Here is a 20,283-nt window from a genome sequence, read left to right as displayed (position 1 = left end):
TCCACATGGCGCTGTCCAAATCGAAGCTTCGATGATAGCTTATTTTTGTCTCACAATATGTCCATGGCTATCTGAATTCCCTACGCGTCCAGGTCGCCTAATAAAGCTAACATGACGACTGATGTGCTCGATCGCACCTCCCACACTTCAAGACCTAAAGATTCCCCAAAAAATTTTTTTAGCTGTATCCTTTCAAGATGTACGAATGACTGACAATTCTTCAATTATTGGCAACGCAGAGCAGTTTTGTCAAATATACAACTTAGGGATATTGAAAGGCGTAAAAGCTTGTCTGAAGGAATCAGTTATGTAGTTTTTGTTTTACTCCCCCCAAGCCAAAAGTCATGGTCATAAGTCGACCACTTGTCATCACCATGACTACTGGACATGGATACTCAGATAGTACCATTTAGCACGAGTTAATGCATCTATGATGTGTTGGGCAACCATCAGACATTAAACTAATTAATTATGTAGTATGTTGCCTGATATTTCAGGTCACGTAAATATCCCTTGGCATTTGTCAATTATTGAATTAATTTTCGAAAACAATATCAATTTAACATGCATGTATATTGTACAACATAACAGCCCTGGAGGTCAACTGAGCTGAAAAGTGAAGTTGTACACAAAACACGTGGGGCGACGTCATCGGCTTAGAGGATCACGGGTGGCAGTCACCGCTCTGCCTGTGACAAAGTTCTTGAACCACCTCTTGTAAATCATCATAACCTCCGTGTGGGTGTTTCCGACATAAAGTGTTGTGGGCCGTAGCAGTCCGGCCCCCAATGACCGTCGATACATCCCGCCTTTAGCCTCCATTTTAGGGGGTGGAGATCAATACCAGCTCAAACACAGGGGGTCCAGCTCCGTACAAATATCCGAATGGCGGGCCCGATCCACACCTACGGTCCGAGTTGCCTGCTTGTGGATGAAGACCAGGACCTCACCAGATTTCAATCGCTTCCATCACCACCAGAGATCCGGTCACAATTCTTCTATATTTCATCATTGCCGATCGATGATCCACTGGCTCCTCTGCCTCCACCTGCAAGCCAGGGGACCGGGAATGAGAGACTTCCTCCCACGCCATTCTCGGCCAGGGATAACATCGCCTTAGAGGAAGCTTGGCATGATTTACGAGAAGCGAGAAAGGCCAAACTGGCGGGGAATCACAGATCTAGGCCAAATACATCGACAGGGCCTCCTGGGATAGCTGTACCCGGTCATGAATCGATCTCAAATGTCGAACGCCGCATACCAGCCAACCAGGACGATCCCTCATTGGTTGGCAGTAGAGGAAGCACTCTGAGCAATTTGCAGTCGTTCCCTGACGACCTACCCTCTCGCAGTCACAAGAGTCACATCGCTTTTGCTACCGGCAGTGCTGAAATACGAACGCATGACCCCGGCAATGAAAATCGCGTAGGCTCTTCACTGGGTGATGGGTTCAAACACGATACTCCGAGAGGAATCGCCATCGATCAGAAAATAGAGCGTTCGTCTTCAGTCAATGAGTCCAGTGCAGCCAAAGGAAGAAGCAGTTCTCCATCAGAGGCCGAGAACGTGGGTGAAGTCGGCGAGGAGATTGGAAGTTTCCGAGCTGATCGTTCTCACGATGCAAGCATTAGTGGCTCTCCTTTTATACGTGCGCCAACGTCTCAGCCTCAGACACCGCTTGGTCGCTCATTTGAGTCGTCTTCTTCAAGGGAAGGAGGCGAATGGCAGGCAGAACTCAGAACCAATACTGTTTCTCGAAGTGCCCCGAAACCTTCGGGCCTCAGAGCGACGGTGAGCATAGATCAGTTGACCCAGGACTCACAGAGAGAGAGAACAGAGGAGGCAAACGCACAGTCAAAGATTCCAGTCGGTGTTTCACGGCTTCATCTAGTCGAGCTACCGAATCTCAAGGTGAATACACTTTCTCTGCTCAGCTCTGAATCGTAATAACGCTTTTCATAGATGAAACCTATCTACTGGAGCCCTCTTCAGGATATATCAAGCGTGATCCGGGCTACTTGGTTCTACAAGAATACCATGTTACCCGTTGAGACTGAGCTTGCGAACAAATTGGAGGAAGGCTACGTTTACTTGAAGCCATGGAGCGACACTTGGCAAGATGAGCTGAATAGTTGTGTGGAAAACGGGGCTGATGCCGAGTTGAAAATTGTTCATCCGCTATGGACAAAACAAGACAGCCAACCTACAACTGCACAAGCGCCAGAGAGTAATGATTCGCCTCTGGGTGAGGCTGAGGATCCATTGATATTCGACGAAAATCGAGCTGCTGGCGGCACATCTATCCAATCTGAGAGTATCAAGTCATACCTCACATCCAGTGCCATCTACGTCGATGCAATAAATGCCCAAGTACTTCGGCCCAGCTTACTTCCCTCAGTATCGAGGGGACGACGGCCTCTTGGTGCAATAAGGAAAGGCCGTCAGATAGGAATACCTGTAGTTCGCGGGTTTAGTCGAAAATTGTGGGAACAACTGCACCCATCAAAGCCCAATCCTATCGATGTACGCCATTACATCCGCAAAACCCAGTCGAAAAGTCCTTCTGCGCGAGGTGAACAAATATGCTATGCATGCAAGATGGAAGAATCGCGACCACCTCCAACGGACTTGGTTCTCGTTGTCCACGGGATCGGGCAAAAGTTATCGGAGAGGATGGAGAGCTTCCATTTCACTCATGCCATCAATGCGTTTCGGCGCGAAGTGAACATGGAGCTTAATAACGAACCTGTCTGGCCGCATGTGCGCCAGGATCATGGGGGAATCATGGTTCTTCCTGTGAATTGGCGTACGAATTTGTCATTGGATGACCCCGATGTTGAGTCTGGTATCGAAGACCCAGCTAGCAACAATTTTTCTCTTGCAGATATCACCCCCCAGACTCTTCCCGCTATCCGATCCCTGATCAGCGATGTGATGCTTGACATCCCTTACTATCTGTCACACCACAAACCGAAGATGGTCAAGGCGGTGGTTAGAGAAGCGAACCGTGTGTATCGCCTCTGGTGTAAAAACAACCCAGGGTTCCAAAACCACGGTCGTGTACATCTCATCGCTCATTCTCTCGGAAGCGTTATGGCTGTAGACATTCTCAGCCACCAACCAACCCATGTTCCTCGGTTTGACTTTGCCAATACGGCGTTACACAGTGACATTTTTGAGTTTGATACTAGACATCTATTCCTATGCGGAAGTCCAGTCGGCTTCTTTTTGTTTCTCAATAAGGGTACGTTTGAAACCTACATCATTCTGTTTTGTATCTAACATCCTTGCAGCTAGTCTTCTCCCCCGAAAAGGCCGGGACAAGCCAGGCAGCGAAGGTGACGATCTACTTCGCGGCGTTGCCGGTGAAGCGGGTCAATATGGATGTCTTGCCGTAGACAATCTCTACAATATCATGCACACAACTGATCGTAAGTGGATTACATAACCTCCCTAGCCGTTTTTCGCATCCTATTTATCTCTAATACTAACAATTCCTACCAGCAATTGCGTACCGAGTCAATGCAGCGGTAGACTCAGACCTCTCTAACTCCCTCAAAATGGGCTCTATCCCCAGCTCCAGCTCGACCTTTTGGCAATCCTTTGGAAGCGTCTTCCGCTGGAGCTCAACCCCGTCAGCGTTATTGCCCTCGACCGCCCCTACCCGCCCCGCAGCAATCTCCAAGCTCCCATCCAATGTCGAGCTCGAGACCCACGACTTTACTCGCGAAGAGATCGCTGAAAAACGCATGCTTCTGCTGAACGACAACGGTCAAATTGATTATTATCTCTCGGGTGGCGGCGGCCCGTTGAATATCCAGTACCTCAATATGCTGAGCGCACATAGCAGTTACTGGACACTGGGTGACTTTGTGCGGTTCTTGGTTGTGGAGATTGCGAGAAAGCAGGGGAGAGAAGGGACGCTGCCTGCTTTCCGGTCTGAGAAGAAGAAAGGATGGAAATACTCAAAGGGATGATTTCATTTTGGGGCTATCTATGTACCTTACCGTAGCTTCGATGTTGATGTTGTTCTCTATCCAGCTGCAGATAGAATAGGTACCTCGGGCACCTTGCGTGATTTTAATATGCGCATACAAATATAAACCTTGAATTGTCCCATATAAAAACAACAATGTATTTGCATCCTCATCAAAAGTGGAGACTTACAGCTGTTGACCGTGTATCGTCTATACAAAAGGAGGTTCGAAAAAATGTGAAGACAAAATCAAAATGTAAGAAGTATACAAAGTTTAGAGATAGATAAGAACCCAAAATACAAGCAGTTTTCAGGAGATTCAGTCTCCGTATGGCAGTAAATCATATATCGTGTCACATCTCTAGCAAATTACCCGAGTGTCCGAGCCATGAACATCCCCCATCAACAAAGCCTCCACAATTTCACCCTTGATACCAACTCCCCGTCCAGCCCGCAGCACCACCAATGCATTTGCTTTGGCCAAACTACCAACTTTCGAAGACCGCTGTCCAGCACCCTCAACCCCCGTGCTTGTCGCGTACAACCGACCATCCGAGCGCGACGCTGTCACCACAGCACGATGGTACTCCGTGCGCTTGGGGTCAAGCGGGAAGTGATGCGTCAGGACGACAGCGACGCGCGGAAGACCAAGCTGCGGTGCGAGCCAAGGCTTAGAGCTAAGTGCCTGGGAGCTGTGGCCCAGACCGGCGAGCTTGTGCAGTGAGGGGAGAACAAACAGGTTGAGAGTGACGAGGGCGGAGGCCGGGTTTCCGGGGAGCGAGAAGATGAGTTTTGATTGGCGCTCCTGCTGGGAGGATGTGGCGTCGCCGGTTGGTTTGAAAGGGACGGTTGCGAAGGTTGTTGGTTTGCCAGGTTTCATGGCAACGCGGCCGAAGTGGATGGTGCCGCCGAGTGACCGCTCGATTGTTGGCTTGAGGAGGTCGAGCTCGCCCATTGAGACGCCGCCGGTTGTGATTATCACGTCAACGCTAGCGGAGGCTCGGCCTACGCCGCGGAGAGAGTCGCGGAGGGCATGCTCGAGCTCGCTGGCAGGTGTGTCGCGAGCGATGCCGAGGTCGACAGTTTCGAAGCCCCATGAGTTCAGACATGAGAGGAGAGATGGGCGGTTGGAATCGCGGATTTGGCCGCCTGTCAGAGTTCGTGGGTCATTGTGCTCGACGAGCTCGTCGCCGGTACTTAAAACACCTACGCGTGGTTTCCGGAAGACTTTGACAGTCTTGGTGCCGGTCGATGCCAGTAAACCAATCTCTCCGCCGACGGGAGATATTAGGTCCCCGCGGGCGACGATTTTGGAGCCTAGTGTGACATCGCTGCCAGGTTCGCGCACATTCTCGCCCGGCTCAATATCCTCGGCGAGAATTTCGACTGTCGCTTCTTCTTTGCCGTCAGGTGTGCACGAATCCAAGGTTGTATCCTCGACCATGACTACGGCATTCGCATTTGGGGGAGAGGGGCGCCAGTGGTAATTCTAGCGATGGTCCCCGGCTGCAATGGCTCTAGATTCCCGCCGACATTGGCATGGGTGACGGATGCTACAGGGAATATCCCCTTCGTTGACTGGCCGGCAGCACTAGATTCTGGTGCAATGATAGCGTAGCCATCCACGATACTAGCTCGATACGCTGGCACGGCCTCTGCAGCATAAACGTCTTCGGCGATCACCGAGCCAATCAAGGACGTGGTAACTGGGACCTCAACGACTTCTGGCTCGGGAGTTTGCTCATTGATCCGCCGAAGAGCTTCATCTACAGACAGCATTGGGTAGGGTGAGGAGCGATAGCGCCGGTTAGGGCCCGCGCTAGGGTCGTTGGACTGTGGTCTCTCTGACGGCGATGTGTGCGCTTTTGGGGCCTTATGTCCATGTCCATGGTCATGACAATGATGGTGGTGATTATGGTGGTGATGATGTTTCTGATCAGCGACACCGGCCTCTGACTCCAGCTTTTTCACACCTCCAGAATGAAGGTCCCGTGAATTGGCCCCGGCAGACTGTAGGCAGGCATGTGGAAGAAGTTTAACAACAGCGTCGAGGTTCTCCATGGCTCCTTTGGGTGAACCGGGCAAGGTAATAATTAAAGTCTTATTACGGACACCAGCAACTGGTCTGGCCATCATTGCAACTGCGCGGGGGATTAGCTGAAGTAAATATAGTCAAAGAGAAGCGCCATGGCAGCGCCCCTGATGTCATGCTCACAGGGTGTTACTTTCAAGGAGGCAGCAATCATGCCGTGTCTTGAAGTCTTGGTTAGTTTACTAGCGTCAATGCGGCAGCCAGGGTATCCAACTCACACTAGTCCCGGCGCATGGCGTTGGATTAGAGGGGACACGGCCTAGTGATGTCATGAGCATAAGGGCAAGGTCAGGCAGATCAGAATCACAAACTTCAGGGGTGTTGTCCTTGATAGCAAATCCTGTTCCTCCACTAAGGAGGATGAGGTTATACCAATTAGGGCTATCGGCCCAGTCGTATATGGATTGCTGGATCTCCAACACGCTGTCCGGGACGATCCTGAATGCGGGGGGTTCCCACTTCCCCTCTGCGGCCAAGATAGGCGTAAGTGCATCGACAACCTTGTCAGAAGCGGGGTCTTTCGAGGCAGTGTCTGAGACAACCAGGATTGCGACTTTTAGTTTGGTCTCCATGATGTGCGTTGTGCATAGAAGTCTGGGGAAGTGGATGTTTTGGTGGGGGAAGTTCTGTCAAGGGGAAAACCATCGGACTATCGCCAGACTCCGACGTAAATTAGTGTTTACTGCATACAATTGGTGAATTGAAATTAGTGTCAATGCTGCTTCTCGTATGTGCAAATCGTAGCCATTTTTGAAAGGACAGCCTCTTGTCCAGATGTTCCCTATTCACTTAATACGAATTATCCCGAGGTCCTTGTAGGCCCAGCCTCGAAAACCCGGTTTGAATGCAACCTCAATCAATTCAACCCAATTAGATTGGGAACCATAGAATACATCTAACTACATTAGATTGGCTTTATATTAATTTTGAATAACAGGCTTTCATGTATACTTCAGATTGTCTAAAAGCCAGGCTAAATAGAGACTACATTGAGTGCCTACATTTAAATATAGGTCAAAGTAATTTCATCTGATAGTTTCTACAAATATTCGTTCACATCCCTAGTGTAACAAGCTAGAACTAGCTCACGCGGCCTCAAATCTGATACATATGATCCCGGATCATTGATGCAATTCGGCAAAACCAAAATGGCTCTACGTGGTCGACCCCAGACGCCCCAATGCGGTGTATATCGAAACATGAACATGAACTATGAAAACGAGAATAAATAGGCGAAGCGGATCGCCTGGAGCATATGTTTCGAGTGCCCGATATCTGTTTGCCGCCCAAATTTGAAGCTCTTCTCTCTCAGCGGAAAGCTCAATTTCAGGCCGCCTCCAAAACCGACGCCTTTTGGGCCACGAGAAGACCAACAATCAGTCCGAAAAGACCCAGGACTGAGCTGAAAATCTCGACGACAAGAATCTTGACGAATCTAAAAGAGAAAACAGTGTAAGTGACAGCCCTAAATATCATATCAACAATATCGCAAGGACCACCTACAGGCTGGGGTCGGCTGCATCGGCAAGGGCAGCACCACTTCCATTGATACCAACGGAGATACCGCAAATAAGATTGCAGACGCCAACTGTGATTCCTCCCCAGAAGACTGCGTATCCAGTGTAGTAGTTGCTAGAGGTGTGGATTCCGCCTTCGGGTACCGGGCTGAGCTTGGAGGAGAAGACAATGGCCATGATGACACCGTAGATAGCGACAACTTCACAGAAAATAATGGAGATCAAGTTCTTAGTGCGAATACGGGGTGCTCGGACACCACCACCAACAATCGATGAGCCGGTCAGGAAGATACCCCTAAGATAATATGCGGTCAATATCGCGATGTCGGATCACGTTAGCGGAGATCGGCTTACCATGCTGCGCCGACAACTGAGAAGCCGATACACGAAGCGATTCCAATATTTGCCCAAGCATAAGGAGAAACTTCCTCAAGGAAACGGCCGAACTAATACGTGTCAGGTTAGTAAACATTGCGAGCAAATCGTTTGCTGTTAGCGTAAATTCCGTACATTGAACGCTTCTCCCTCTCCGTGGAAGAGCAAATCTAGAATCCAGACCCTCTCATTAGCTGCCAGATCGCACCTTGGATTCATTGAAACGTACACAATCCCACCACAATGAGAGCGGTGGTGGAGACACCGGCCGGGTAGAGGTAAGCCATGGCGACCTCTATAAGCCTGATGACGAATAAATTAAAAGGTCAGGATGATCGCAGACGTAAAACGCAGCCGATAAGGTAGCTGAAGCTCTGGGATGGAAGCGGGTGATGGGGGACTCGGTGGCCGGAGCGGATTAACTGCTCCGTTCGGGCGGTGACCTCGCGATATGCTTCCCCGGACGTGTTGGACCACCTGTTTCCTCCTGATTTACTGTTCTTTCAAGGGAAGACACTTGTCTTAACCTTCTATATTCTCATTTGCCTTGTTCTCGTGTCTTTGAACCAGTCGCAAACCGCTGGCCTCATTCTGCGCCGCTTTACTACCCCTGAATTTCAACCGCATCAACATCTCCGTGACAATGGCATCTGCCTCCGGGGTTGGGTCGTATTCGAACCCCTTGAAGAAGTTCAAGTAAGAACTGAGACGGCGCAGTGTTTAATTAGAAATACATTGCTAATGTGTATACTTAGGCTGGTATTCCTAGGCGAACAGAGCGGTAAGCGTCTCATCACTCCATACCTCTGCTACATGCGCTCTGGTCAATGAAAGGCTACCACAAGATATCTAACGTTACTGCAGTCGGCAAAACATCATTGATCACTAGGTTTATGTATGACTCGTTCGACAACACATACCAAGCAACTATTGGCATCGACTTTTTGTCCAAGGTACGTCACATTATACCCCGCACAAGGGGCCCAATTCATTGGGCATTACCCCGAGAACCTATCTATTCCAAATATCAGGGCTAATCATAGTATCCAGACTATGTACCTTGAAGATCGGACTGTCCGTCTTCAGCTTTGGGATACCGCCGGCCAAGAACGATTCCGTTCCCTGATTCCTTCCTACATCCGAGACTCGAGCGTTGCTGTGGTGGTGTACGATATTTCGAATGCTAAATCTTTCCAAAACACAAGAAAATGGATTGATGATGTACGCGGAGAGCGTGGGAACGACGTGATTATTGTGCTGGTGGGCAACAAGACCGATTTGAACGATAAGCGGGAAGTCACCACCGCACAGGGCGAGGAAGAGGCAAAGAAGAACGGATTGATGTTTATTGAGACCAGCGCAAAGGTCGGGCATAATGTGAAGCAGCTTTTCAGGAGAATCGCCCAGGCTCTTCCTGGAATGGAAGGCGAGGCCAAGCAAGGCGAGAGCACAAGTATGTTCATTCTCATGTTTCACCCCACCGACTTCTCATACTGACCATGACCTTTCTCCCAGTGATTGACGTCAATATCAATCCCAAGGAGACGACCAGCAACGACAGCTGCGCCTGTTAAGATTCCCCGCATCCATTCTCCCGTCCCTAGGTGCCCTACCTCGATGAGAATCGAGGCTGTCCATGATATCCTACAATTTTCGAAGATGTACATGTTTCTTCTTTATTTTCTCGCTCCTTGAGTCGATAGCGCGTGTCTAGATCTTTCTGTGCCGAATGCGGTTGTATCCAGTTTATTTTCCGAGCTCTTGGGAGGAGACAAGGTGTTTTTATTTCCGTTTAACCAGCATCATACTTTTTTTTTCCTTTTCTGTGACAGTTGAAGTTACTTCGCTTGGCTTCCTTTGGGGGGTCTTCTGATTATCGCTCTGACAACATGGGCTAACATGTCTGATATGCGTGATATGCTTTAATTGATGAAGCTGTATAATATGGCATTTCCCTTCTGGGTAACGCACCGCATAGCCGGCGCCAATGAAATATGAACTCGACACTATCATACCCATTAACTCAAATACTTAAAATATATGTCCCGCCCAAGTATTCTTCCCAAAAGTCGCCCATAATTTGCTTCATCCGTCACCATTATACCACCCAAGTCTTAGAAGACAAACCCATTGACATCCATCTCATGCTCCAAATTCCACACTCTCTTGATTAAGGAGTCGACCTTGTTCGTGTCTGTGATTCCGCCATATTTTGCAAGCGCGTGGGTTTTCGCCTCGATTTCAGATCTAGCGATGTCTGTCAGAACATGATTATATCATCTCTTAGGAATACGAAGAGCATACCTTGTCAAAGGAAGTTCCGGGTCTCCCTTTGCAAATGTGACTGATTCCGTGAAAGACTTCCCCGACTTGCATGTAACAATAACAGTCCCTTGCCACCTCTCTGGGAACTGGGAATCGATCTCCGCATTGTATTCCATCTTCACTCGATTCTGGAATTCTCGAAGAGAGGCATCCCTCAGATCAGCTTCAGTAAAATCGGTTATCATAGCTTGGCCTTTCTTCGCCGCAATGGCTAGTACAAATCCCATTGAGAACTTGCTCTGGTGAACTGTGTCGCCATTACCACTTAGGCTAAGTACGTTAATAGCAGCCTGGTATGTGGGAACAAGGACAGAATCGATATCGTCAAAAGCAACCTTGTTCTTAGTCATTAGGTTCAACAGTGCGTCCACGCTAGGATGTGTGTGTCGACAAGATGCGTGCCATTTGAAGCTTGAACGAACAACGGCAAAATCTGTGCCTAGGTTCTGGTCAATTGCCTCCGGGTTTGTTTCGCCGGGGACAAGAGCAGCCCCCATTGCGCGTGGTCCTTCTAAGATATCTTGAGGGCCTAGAAGGCCATCACGGGCAGAATAGGCAGCGAATATACCGTCGAAACAAGCCTTTGCTGTGTGTACTTGTTTTGAGTGGGTTGCATCCATCAAAAACTGCCATAATCCTGCGGCTTGAGTCCCAGCTGTGCCGACTGCTGATAATGTCTGGTTTGCATCAAGCTTCAGAAGGTGGGCTACAGCTGCTGCAACTCCAATCACTCCACCTGTCGCAGTGGTATGGAATTTCTATAGCACAGGTTAATCATGGAACATCTGACTAGTACCAGGGTTGCTGAAATGGCGATTTTCATAAAATCCCAATGAAGCTTACCTCGTAATGGCTCTTCCCTAGATATTCTCCAACGCGGCAACCAACTTCGTAGCCAACCACGCAAGCAGTGATGAAATCTTCTCCACTTGCGCCAATATCTTGGGATACTGCAAGAGCAGCTGGGAAAATTACAGTGGCCTATAGTCAAATAAGCATTGTGTTTGTCGATATTTGATGTATAGATAGTGGGTCGCAAGCGCAATGAGAACACAGGCAAGACTCACTGGGTGCATGATGCTTCGATTGTGCAGATCATCCTGTTCGACCACATGGGATGCAGCAGCATTGATCAGACTAGCAAATGCCGGGCTAGTGGTGAGGGTTTGGGAACCATCAATTAGTTCGCTCTTCCCACTAGACGGGCCCATTTGAGCCGCAAATCGCACCATTGCAGAAACAGCAGGGTGGTTACTACCGGCTATGGCACAACCCAGGGTATCTAGGAAGAAATCCTTGGTGCGTTGGACCACATCATCAGGAATATCGTTATACTTCAGGTCGGCGGCCCATTTGACCAATCGATCAGTTCTTGTTCCTTGGCTGGATGAGATAGTCATTGCGGAGATTCTCGCGAGACCAGTTATGATAGAATGAATAAAGTGACTTAATGCAAACTCCACGTTTGACCTTCAAATATATATGCGGGGCAAATATGGGGTAGGGCACGTCGGTCATTTACTTGCTTCCCCTCTTCCAAGAGTGAACTTCATATTTCCCGAGGTATATATATACAATGACCTATGAAGCCGATTTGAGAGTATACAACGTTAGGGCTTTGGTATGTTGCATAGAGATTCAGCCAAACCAGAGCCTTTCAATAAAATGGGGTTGATTTCATGTTTGTATAAACAGTTCAAATAGCAAGACCGATAGAGTAGACACTGGACAGCATATAGCCGACTCATAGTTAGTTACCAAACCCGGAATATTGATACCTTGAATACAAGGCACCAACAGTGGTAGTTCAGGCATACAACTTTCATAAATTTACATAAATTTACATAAATGCATAAAATGATCAGTAACGTAAGGGGGCAAGCCACCTGCCCAGGTGGGCATGAAAATGTAGTTTTCTGTTACGGCATTGCCTTCGAGGCCACATAGAGTTTTGTTGACCAGACCAGATACAACCTATATACATATATATATTGAAGAAGAACGATATACAATCTTTGATCAAATATGAGTTCATCAAATAATTGAATACAACATGACTTGAATGACCCTTCCAAGGTTGCAAGTGAAATCACATCCAAACCGGAATTGGGAAATTGATCTGCGGGCGGATCGCCCGGGAAATGGCGCCCCTGGACCATTTGCGGTGCCATACACCCAGCCTTTTTCCTCTTCCCTTACTTTGCCCGTATATATACCCAACCACATTTCCATCGCTATTTTCATCTCGATAACGCACATTCCTGGCCAGTGGCCCTAACACACACTCATGGGGTTCGCTTCCCGTTTCTTCCGCATTCCGCGGCCAGAGGTGAGTCGAGATCGAATCTTATCCATTGCCCCCCCGGAGCTAACTCATTTCGTCAAAAGTCCTTTCTCTATGTGATGAGCTTAGAGACTGGTGCTTCATTGATCACCCTTTCACTGCTCTTGAATAAAATCAGTGGCCTCTATGGCCTGCTGGCCCTTTTGACCGGTTACCACCTGTCCCCTGTACAACTCTCAATGTACCTTTGGTCCCTCATTGCCCTTGGACTCGCCGCACTCCTCTTCCCACACATTCGCAAACAGTCGCCTCTACAATGCCTCGCTCTCACCTACCTCTATGTATTCGACAGCCTGATTAACGCCGCATATACCGCCGCTTTTGGTGTGACTTGGTTCTTGGTGGTATCGCAACATTACGACAGTGGCAAAGCCGCGGGCCCAGGGGGCGACACGATCGCCCAGACTGCTGGCTTCACCAGCCCCAAGTACGACGCGGCCTACGTCGAAATCCAGAACACAAAAGACGGAAACAACTTCGTCGCTCATCCCCCGCGTGCGGCCGAAGATCTCAGCAATGTCGTCCTCCAGCCCGAGAGTCTCCCGTCCATCATCTTCATCTGTCTTCTGTGGGTGATCCGCATCTACTTCGTTCTTGTGATGCTCGCCTTCGCACGCCAGGCTCTCCGTCTCTGGGTTGCGATTCCTCGACACACCCAACTGCCGACCCACAGCCGCAACGTTTCAGTCGCCAGCGTTGCTGACATCGATCGGGAACCTTTCTCCCCCTACAGCCCCGATGGCCAGGGTTGGCAAGGCAAGCTGGGTCGCGTGATGGTTAGCATCGGCCACAGCTATTGGTTGGGCGAAGAGGAGGATGGTAACTGGCTCAGCGGTATCAACCACAAATTCCGCAACCGTTCGAACAATACGGAGCTGCCCGGTGCGCTGGAAAGAGAGAGGCGACGACGTTCTGGAACCGGTCCCCCAGCACCATCGCCATCTATTGTTCGATCTACTGTCCTTCAGCAGCCAATTCCTGAGCATGCGCCTGGTGGCATGAATGTGAAGATGCAAGACTGGACCGCACCTCGATAATCGTTACACTTTTCTTATCGGCCATTGAACAAGATTAGTCGCACCAATGTACAGCCCTCGCTTGGACTCGGTTCAATGTCTTCAACCCCCTATCTTCCTTCTGGCTGTACCCAGCCAGGGGACACAATCCACCTTGGCTCTTGTGTCTGTCCTATCGTTTTATGAGGTCAATGAATCGGATAACCGATCATCTGGCTTCACTCGATACTCCACCATCACGAAGCCCGAGCCCCTTTTGCTCGATACTTACGATAAACTGCATATATGAATTTGGAATAGGCCCAGGTATATGGCGATGATCAAACCACTCTGTGCCATTGATCGATATCTGGGTCCCCCCTGTCTGGGTCTGGACGGCGTTTTAAATCCCATTATGGGGATTGGGGCGTTTAAACTCAAAATGAGTCTTGGTTGAGGGTCATACTCACGGTCATCCATCTCACATCCACGATTTTGGCGTCAGGGCATGGATATGTATATTGCTTATCTGAAATGGGGGTTCTGCATATTTCCCCGCGAGGGTTTCATGTCTTGTTTTGTACACAATTGCTTTTGGACACACCCCATATATAATACCAGTATAATTTCTTGACGATTTAGCAAAGTATGGTCCGTAATACTGACATATTTGAGTATTTCCAATTCTGAAGGCTATTTATTAATCCTTCTAATACGAAGTGAGGTTAGTATATTAAGTTTTTCCTTTTTGCCCTTTTTTTTTTTTTTGATAGGACTCGGCCGAATTATTATAATAAGGCTGATTGGCTAGAGTCATGGTATAACTCGAGCGAGATCGGTGAAGACCTTTGACCTTCGGCATTTGACCGGTAGTCTTGTTCTAGTAGGGATTCCCTTCGGGTTTTTGGACAGCCGAGCCCTAGAATAGGCTGAAAAGACGAGAATATACCGAATAAAATGCATTCGTTGGACATGGGTAATTGCCGGGGTGCTATTGGTACGCTAAAAGCATGAAGAAAAATGCCTAATAGATGCTCTGTGAGTCAAATCACCGGGGCACAAGATCCCGTAGATCAAGCAAATCCCTTGACAATCCCGAGATTTAAGTATATTTGTATATTTTTTTATAGATTTATAGATATTGATGTAGTTCTATTCGATGTGAGGTACCGCCATCAGCCCATCTGCAGGCAAACCCCGACGCTGACGTGCTCGACAGCATCACGGGATTCCCCGCACTGGGCTTAAAACGGAAAGTTTGCATTTCCACCGGTCGGTGTTTGCACTGATGTCGTGATCGAAGACCAATCAGCAGATTGCTGATCTAACCCCCCGACGACGGAGAATTGAGCGAGCGAGGGAAAGAAAAACCACTGGCTCTTTTTTTTTTCTTGTCTAGAAAGAGAATTCCAAGAGAGCTGAGAGACATCATATTTAATTGTCTCCTCTCACTTGTTACTATTTCTCTTCGGATCTGTGCTGCGAGTGGGAGATCGCTGCATACATACTGATAAGCTATATCGCGATTTTTATCATCCCACTTGCGCTGTGAGCTTAACAGCCAATAATCGCAAAAATGGCATCTATTTCAAGCGCTGCTGAAGCGGGTAAGTCATTTCTATTATCTCTCATGCTTGAAAAAATATAGGGAGCAATGGCTGATCATCATGCGATTCTATAGTGGCGAGAATCGCCTACCTCACCAGTGACACCGTTCTCTCTGTGCAGCCCTCGCTGCAGAATGACTCATTGTTCTCTAAGTCGCTCAAGGCCCTCAAGGCTAACAAGACGAGCAACCTTTCCTCAAAAGCCACCGAGGTGAGTTGGAATTGTTGGGATTGCGAGACCGGAGCTCAACTAATAGTATACCCAGGTCCAAACTGTGCGCTATAATGAAGATCCGCTCCTGTCCGCCTTCACTCCCCTTCAGAATGGCGAGACTACCTCTGTTGTAACCAGCTCCTCCGTCCTAATCACCGCTGTCCCCCACCTTTACCGTCTCGCCAACACCCCCGTGGTCATCCACGTTGCTCTGGAGCCCTCTCCGTTCCCCGATTACTCCGTGATCAGCTCTATCCGTCAGTCCGGTTTCACATTCCTGCACTCAGAGACCGTGCAAGAGGCCCAGGACATCGCTATCACAGCCCACGCGCTTGCTCACAAGTCTGGGAAGGGTGTCATCCACTTCTTTGACCCCTCTAACTCGGCCAAGGACCCCTCTATTCCCGAGGAGGACGTTGAGGTTGTGAAGAAGGTTCTCAGCGTTGGTGGAAATGCTGCCACCTCTGCCGGAACCCAGACTCTTTACGCCGACTCCGGTCGTGTGGCTACTGTCACCGAAGAGACCGTGGGTACTTCCCCCGCTGGCCAAGCCGAGCCAACGAACTTGACTGCGCCCTCTCAACCTCAAACTCCTTTCAACGCTAGCGTTGACAACTCATCCGTTGGCTCATCGCGGAGAGATAGCAGTGCTGGCAGCGAAGCCCCGAGCTCGACCGCGACGACTGTGGACAGCGCCACCGCCCGGCCTGTTAACGCAGGCGATATCTTCGAATGGACAGCTCAGATTTGGAACACTCTGTTCGAAGAGGTGGGTCGCAGATACAATGCCATTGAGTACACTGGTGTTGCTGATGCTAAGTCTGCTATCTTCGTCTTTGGCTCTACCGGAGTCTTCGTGGATGCTCTCGCCAACGCCGGTGCCAACCCGGAGTTGGAGAATATTGGCCTGATCACTGCTCGCCTGTACCGCCCCTGGGTCGGTGGACAGATTTCTAACTCTATCCCTACCTCTGTTGAGAAGATCGCTGTTCTTGAGCAGGTTCGCAAGACCACCCGATGGGGTCCTTCTTTCATGGACTTGCTGTCCAGCCTCACGCCCTCTGGCGCTCGTACTCAGGCTCCTCAAATTGTTGGGTACCGTCTCGGATATATTGAACCCTCTACCGCTGTTCAGGCCCTTCGTGGTGTCCTGCAGAACCTAAACTCCGCTTCTCCCATCCAGAACCTCGACATCGGAAGCTCTCAGGTTCCTACTGTCCAACACGCTCTCGAGCAGCCTCGCATTGAGAACGCTTACTTGAAGATCCTGAACCAGCTCTTTGGCGAGCGTCTCCACATCGCCAACCTGCTTGGATCCAACAACGCTGGTGTCTCAAGCACTATTGCTGCAAGCCCCGAGTTTGGATTTGGTTCGCTGCTGGCTCGCCAGGAGCACCGCCAGCGCTTCATCCGGGAGGTTGAGGAAGCCACCAAGTCCAACGCCTTTGCCACTGACGTTCCCAAGACTTGGTTGTCTCGCTGGGCTCTGAATGTTAAGGAAGCCGCCAAGGCTAACAAACTGGCTCCTGATGTGATCAGTCGCCTCTCCAACGATGGCTCCACTATTTCCCGCCAACTCCTCCAGTCGAAGAATCTCTTCTACGAGGAGTCTGACTGGCTGATCGGCTCCGATGCCTGGGCTTACGATTTGGGCAACTCCGGTGTTCACCACGTTCTCGCATCTGGTGCGAACGTGAACATGCTCATCATCGACTCCCAACCCTTCTCTGAGCGCGCTGCATCTGACGCTACTCGCCGCAAGAAGGATATTGGTCTCTATGCCATGAACAGAGGTAACGCATACGTCGCCTCCGTCGCTGTTTACAGCTCGTACACCCAGGTTCTTCAGGCCATGTCTGAGGCCCAGCAGTTCAACGGTCCCTCGGTTGTTGTCGCCTACCTGCCTTACAATCAAGAGAACGACTCGGCACTTACAGTGCTGCAGGAGACCAAGAAGGCCATCGATCTCGGCTACTGGCCCCTGTACCGCTGGAACCCTGACAACGAGGAGAAGGGCGAGCCAAAGTTCTCCCTTGACTCCGAGCGCATCAAGCGTGATCTTGAGGAGTTCCTCCGCCGGGACAACCAGCTCACCCAGCTCATGAACCGCCACCCCAAGTATGCCCCTGTTCTCTCTGAGTCTTACGGCACTGAGGTTCGTGCTCTGCAAAAGAGAAATGCCAAGGACTCCTATGAGAAGCTCTTGGATGGTCTGTTTGGTGCTCCTCTCACCATTCTTTTCGCATCCGACGGTGGTAATGCCCAGAATATTGCTAAGCGTCTTGGCAACCGTGGTCGCGCCAGAGGCCTAAAGACCATGGTCATTGCTATGGATGAGTTCCCTCTTGAGGACTTGCCCACTGAAGAGAATGTGGTGTTCATCACTAGTACTGCAGGCCAGGGTGAATTCCCTGTGAATGGTCGTGCCCTTTGGGAGCATGTCAAGAACACTGGTGATCTCGATCTGTCCACCATCAACTATTCCGTTTTCGGTCTCGGTGACAGCCACTACTGGCCCCGCAAGGAGGACAAGATCTACTACAACAAGCCTGGAAAGGACCTTGATGACCGTGTCGCTTTCCTGGGTGGTCGCAAGCTCACTGACATTGGCCTCGGTGATGACCAGGACCCGGATGCCTACCAGACCGGGTACTCCGAATGGGAGCCCCGCCTGTGGAAGTCTCTCGGTGTCGATAAGGTGGAAGGTCTGCCCGAGGAGCCTGCCCCGATCACCAACGAGGATATTAAGATCGGCTCTAACTTCCTTCGCGGTACCATCGCTGAGGCTCTTCTTGACGAGAGCACTGGCTCTATCCCCGCTAGTGATCAGCAGCTGACCAAGTTCCACGGTACATACATGCAAGATGACCGTGATCTCCGGGATGAGCGCAAGGCCCAAGGTCTTGAGCCTGCCTACAGTTTCATGATTCGCTGCCGTCTCGCCGGTGGTGTTGCCACCCCTAAGCAGTGGCTGCAGATGGATGCCATCAGTAGCTCACACGGTAACGAGACCATGAAGCTCACTACCAGACAGACCTTCCAGTTCCACGGTGTGATCAAGCGCAACCTTCGTGGTGCTATGCGTGCCATCAACAACTCCATGATGGACACACTCGCTGCCTGCGGTGATGTGAACCGTAACGTCATGTGCAGTTCTCTCCCCGAGCTGTCTTCCTTCCACCGTGAGACCTGGGCTATTTCTTCCAAGATCAGTGAACACTTGCTGCCCTCAACCTCTGCCTACCACGAGATTTGGCTGAAGGACGACAACGACAAGAAGGTTCAGGTTGCTGGAGATGCTGTCGTTGACCACGAACCCCTCTACGGTCCTACCTACCTTCCCCGCAAGTTCAAGATCACCATTGCCATTCCTCCTCACAACGACACTGATGTCTATGCCCACGACATTGGTCTGATTGCCATCAAGGGCGCCGATGGCCACCTCGAGGGCTTCAACGTTCTGGCTGGTGGTGGTATGGGTACCACCCACAACAACACCAAGACCTACCCCCAGACTGGTCGCATGTTCGGATACATTCCCGCCGACAAGGTCCACCTTGCCTGCGAGAAGATCATGCTCGTGCAGCGTGACAACGGTGACCGCAAGAACCGTAAGCACGCCCGTATGAAGTACACCATCGATGATATGGGTGTTGAGGTTTTCCGAGGCGAAGTCGAGAAGCTTCTTCCCGACGGCCTCAAGTTCGGTGAGCCCCGTCCTTTCGAGTTCAAGTCCAACGTCGATACCTTCGGCTGGATTAAGGATGATACTGGTCTCAACCACTTCACCTTCTTCATTGAGAACGGTCGTATCGAGGATTCTGCCGATTTCAAGATGCGCACCGGTCTTCGCGAGCTTGCTGAGATGGGCAAGGGCGAGTTCCGTCTCACTGGTAACCAGCATCTTATGATCTCTCGCATCGCCGATGAAGACCTCCCCGCCATCAAGGAGCACATGGCCAAGTATAAGCTTGACAACACTGCTTTCTCTGGCTTGCGTCTGTCTTCCTCTGCTTGTGTTGCCTTCCCTACCTGCGGTCTGGCCATGGCAGAGTCTGAGCGCTACCTCCCCGTTCTGATCACCAAGCTCGAGGCTACCCTTGAGGAGTGCGGTCTTGCTCGTGACAGCATCGTCATGCGTATGACTGGTTGCCCCAACGGTTGTGCTCGTCCCTGGCTCGCCGAGGTTGCCTTTGTCGGAAAGGCCTTCGGTGCATACAACATGTACCTGGGCGGTGGCTACCACGGCCAGCGCCTCAACAAGCGCTACCGCTCTTCTATCAAGGAGGATGAGATCCTTGATATTATGAAGGGCCTCCTCAAGCGCTACTCTCTTGAGCGTGATACTGATGGCGAGACTCCTGAGCGTTTCGGTGATTGGTGTATCCGTGCTGGTGTCATCAAGGCCACCACTGACGGAAAGAACTTCCACGATGGCGTAAGTTATTCCTTCCATAAAATCCACACTATTGATTCTAACAATTTCTTACAGGTTGCCGAAGATGAGGAAGAAGAAGAGTAAATGCTGAACACGGCATTTACCCACATAATCTCCGATTTTTTATGACTCTCATGGGATTCTAAAATTTGCTTTCTCCCCCCTTTCTCACGTTTATATCTCACGTCGCAATGCATTGATGTCTTGGCGATTGTATGATTCCATGCAAAAATGTTAGATTTCCTTTTTTCTCTTTTATTCCCTTTCTTCATGTGGATTTCAATGACAGTTCAAGTCTGCTCGTACATATATACTCAAATGATATCATTTTTCTATCATCTCAGGATCAATTAGAACATGGTTGTAGTCTTGTAATCTTGTAACTCTGGACATCAAAAGG

At 49.9% G+C, this 20,283-nt stretch overlaps 7 protein-coding genes across 7 annotated transcripts; 4 read left to right on the top strand and 3 right to left on the bottom strand.

Moving 5' to 3' along the window:
* Positions 1-885: 885 nt before the first annotated feature.
* N7487_005803 (DDHD family phospholipase) lies at positions 886-3,977 on the top strand (the record flags this gene model as incomplete). Its single annotated transcript, XM_056873550.1, has 4 exons — positions 886-1,911; positions 1,963-3,244; positions 3,294-3,431; positions 3,505-3,977. The coding sequence occupies 4 exons, from the start codon at positions 886-888 to the stop codon at positions 3,975-3,977; spliced, it is 2,919 nt and encodes a 972-aa protein (XP_056731270.1).
* Positions 3,978-4,337: 360 nt separating this feature from the next.
* Positions 4,338-6,640, bottom strand: N7487_005802 (bifunctional molybdopterin adenylyltransferase MobB/molybdopterin molybdotransferase MoeA family protein; the record flags this gene model as incomplete). The annotated part of the gene is made up of 5 exons (XM_056873549.1): positions 4,338-5,465; positions 5,510-6,117; positions 6,192-6,229; positions 6,287-6,327; positions 6,380-6,640. The coding sequence occupies 5 exons, from the start codon at positions 6,638-6,640 to the stop codon at positions 4,338-4,340; spliced, it is 2,076 nt and encodes a 691-aa protein (XP_056731269.1).
* A 754-nt stretch (positions 6,641-7,394) lies between these two features.
* N7487_005801 (H(+)-transporting V0 sector ATPase subunit c'') lies at positions 7,395-8,247 on the bottom strand (the record flags this gene model as incomplete). The annotated part of the gene is made up of 5 exons (XM_056873548.1): positions 7,395-7,503; positions 7,572-7,880; positions 7,940-8,031; positions 8,096-8,130; positions 8,190-8,247. The coding sequence occupies 5 exons, from the start codon at positions 8,245-8,247 to the stop codon at positions 7,395-7,397; spliced, it is 603 nt and encodes a 200-aa protein (XP_056731268.1).
* A 291-nt stretch (positions 8,248-8,538) lies between these two features.
* Positions 8,539-9,558, top strand: N7487_005800 (Rab family GTPase YPT6). The gene is made up of 5 exons (XM_056873547.1): positions 8,539-8,656; positions 8,716-8,741; positions 8,825-8,913; positions 9,011-9,413; positions 9,476-9,558. The coding sequence occupies exons 1-5, from the start codon at positions 8,604-8,606 to the stop codon at positions 9,532-9,534; spliced, it is 630 nt and encodes a 209-aa protein (XP_056731267.1). The 5' UTR covers positions 8,539-8,603; the 3' UTR covers positions 9,535-9,558.
* A 516-nt stretch (positions 9,559-10,074) lies between these two features.
* N7487_005799 (MmgE/PrpD family protein) lies at positions 10,075-11,685 on the bottom strand (the record flags this gene model as incomplete). The annotated part of the gene is made up of 4 exons (XM_056873546.1): positions 10,075-10,207; positions 10,265-11,043; positions 11,129-11,266; positions 11,353-11,685. 4 exons carry the CDS (start codon positions 11,683-11,685, stop codon positions 10,075-10,077), a joined length of 1,383 nt encoding a protein of 460 aa, XP_056731266.1.
* Positions 11,686-12,572: 887 nt separating this feature from the next.
* On the top strand, positions 12,573-13,666 carry N7487_005798 (inositol phosphorylceramide synthase regulatory subunit KEI1; the record flags this gene model as incomplete). The annotated part of the gene is made up of 2 exons (XM_056873545.1): positions 12,573-12,614; positions 12,674-13,666. 2 exons carry the CDS (start codon positions 12,573-12,575, stop codon positions 13,664-13,666), a joined length of 1,035 nt encoding a protein of 344 aa, XP_056731265.1.
* Positions 13,667-15,200: 1,534 nt separating this feature from the next.
* On the top strand, positions 15,201-19,967 carry N7487_005797 (sulfite reductase (NADPH) subunit beta; the record flags this gene model as incomplete). The annotated part of the gene is made up of 4 exons (XM_056873544.1): positions 15,201-15,231; positions 15,306-15,442; positions 15,498-19,883; positions 19,938-19,967. 4 exons carry the CDS (start codon positions 15,201-15,203, stop codon positions 19,965-19,967), a joined length of 4,584 nt encoding a protein of 1,527 aa, XP_056731264.1.
* Between the last annotated feature and the right edge of the window lie 316 nt (positions 19,968-20,283).

This window comes from Penicillium crustosum, assembly GCF_028827405.1.
Source record: "Penicillium crustosum strain IBT 35664 chromosome Unknown utg000002l_segment0_segment0, whole genome shotgun sequence".
Classification (NCBI taxonomy): Eukaryota; Fungi; Ascomycota; class Eurotiomycetes; order Eurotiales; family Aspergillaceae; genus Penicillium; species Penicillium crustosum.
Note: the sequence above shows the minus strand (reverse complement) of the source record. Positions and strands in the feature narration are given on the sequence as shown.

What these genes read in the sequence shown, in the direction of transcription:
- N7487_005800 (XM_056873547.1), top strand. Translation starts at nt 8,604, where the DNA reads ATGGCATCTGCCTCCGGGGTTGGGTCGTATTCGAACCCCTTGAAGAAG. An exon ending in ATTCCTAGGCGAACAGAGCG is followed by an intron (nt 8,742 to 8,824) that starts GTAAGCGTCTCA and finishes ACGTTACTGCAG; the next exon opens with TCGGCAAAACATCATTGATC. An exon ending in CAAGCAAGGCGAGAGCACAA is followed by an intron (nt 9,414 to 9,475) that starts GTATGTTCATTC and finishes CCTTTCTCCCAG; the next exon opens with TGATTGACGTCAATATCAAT.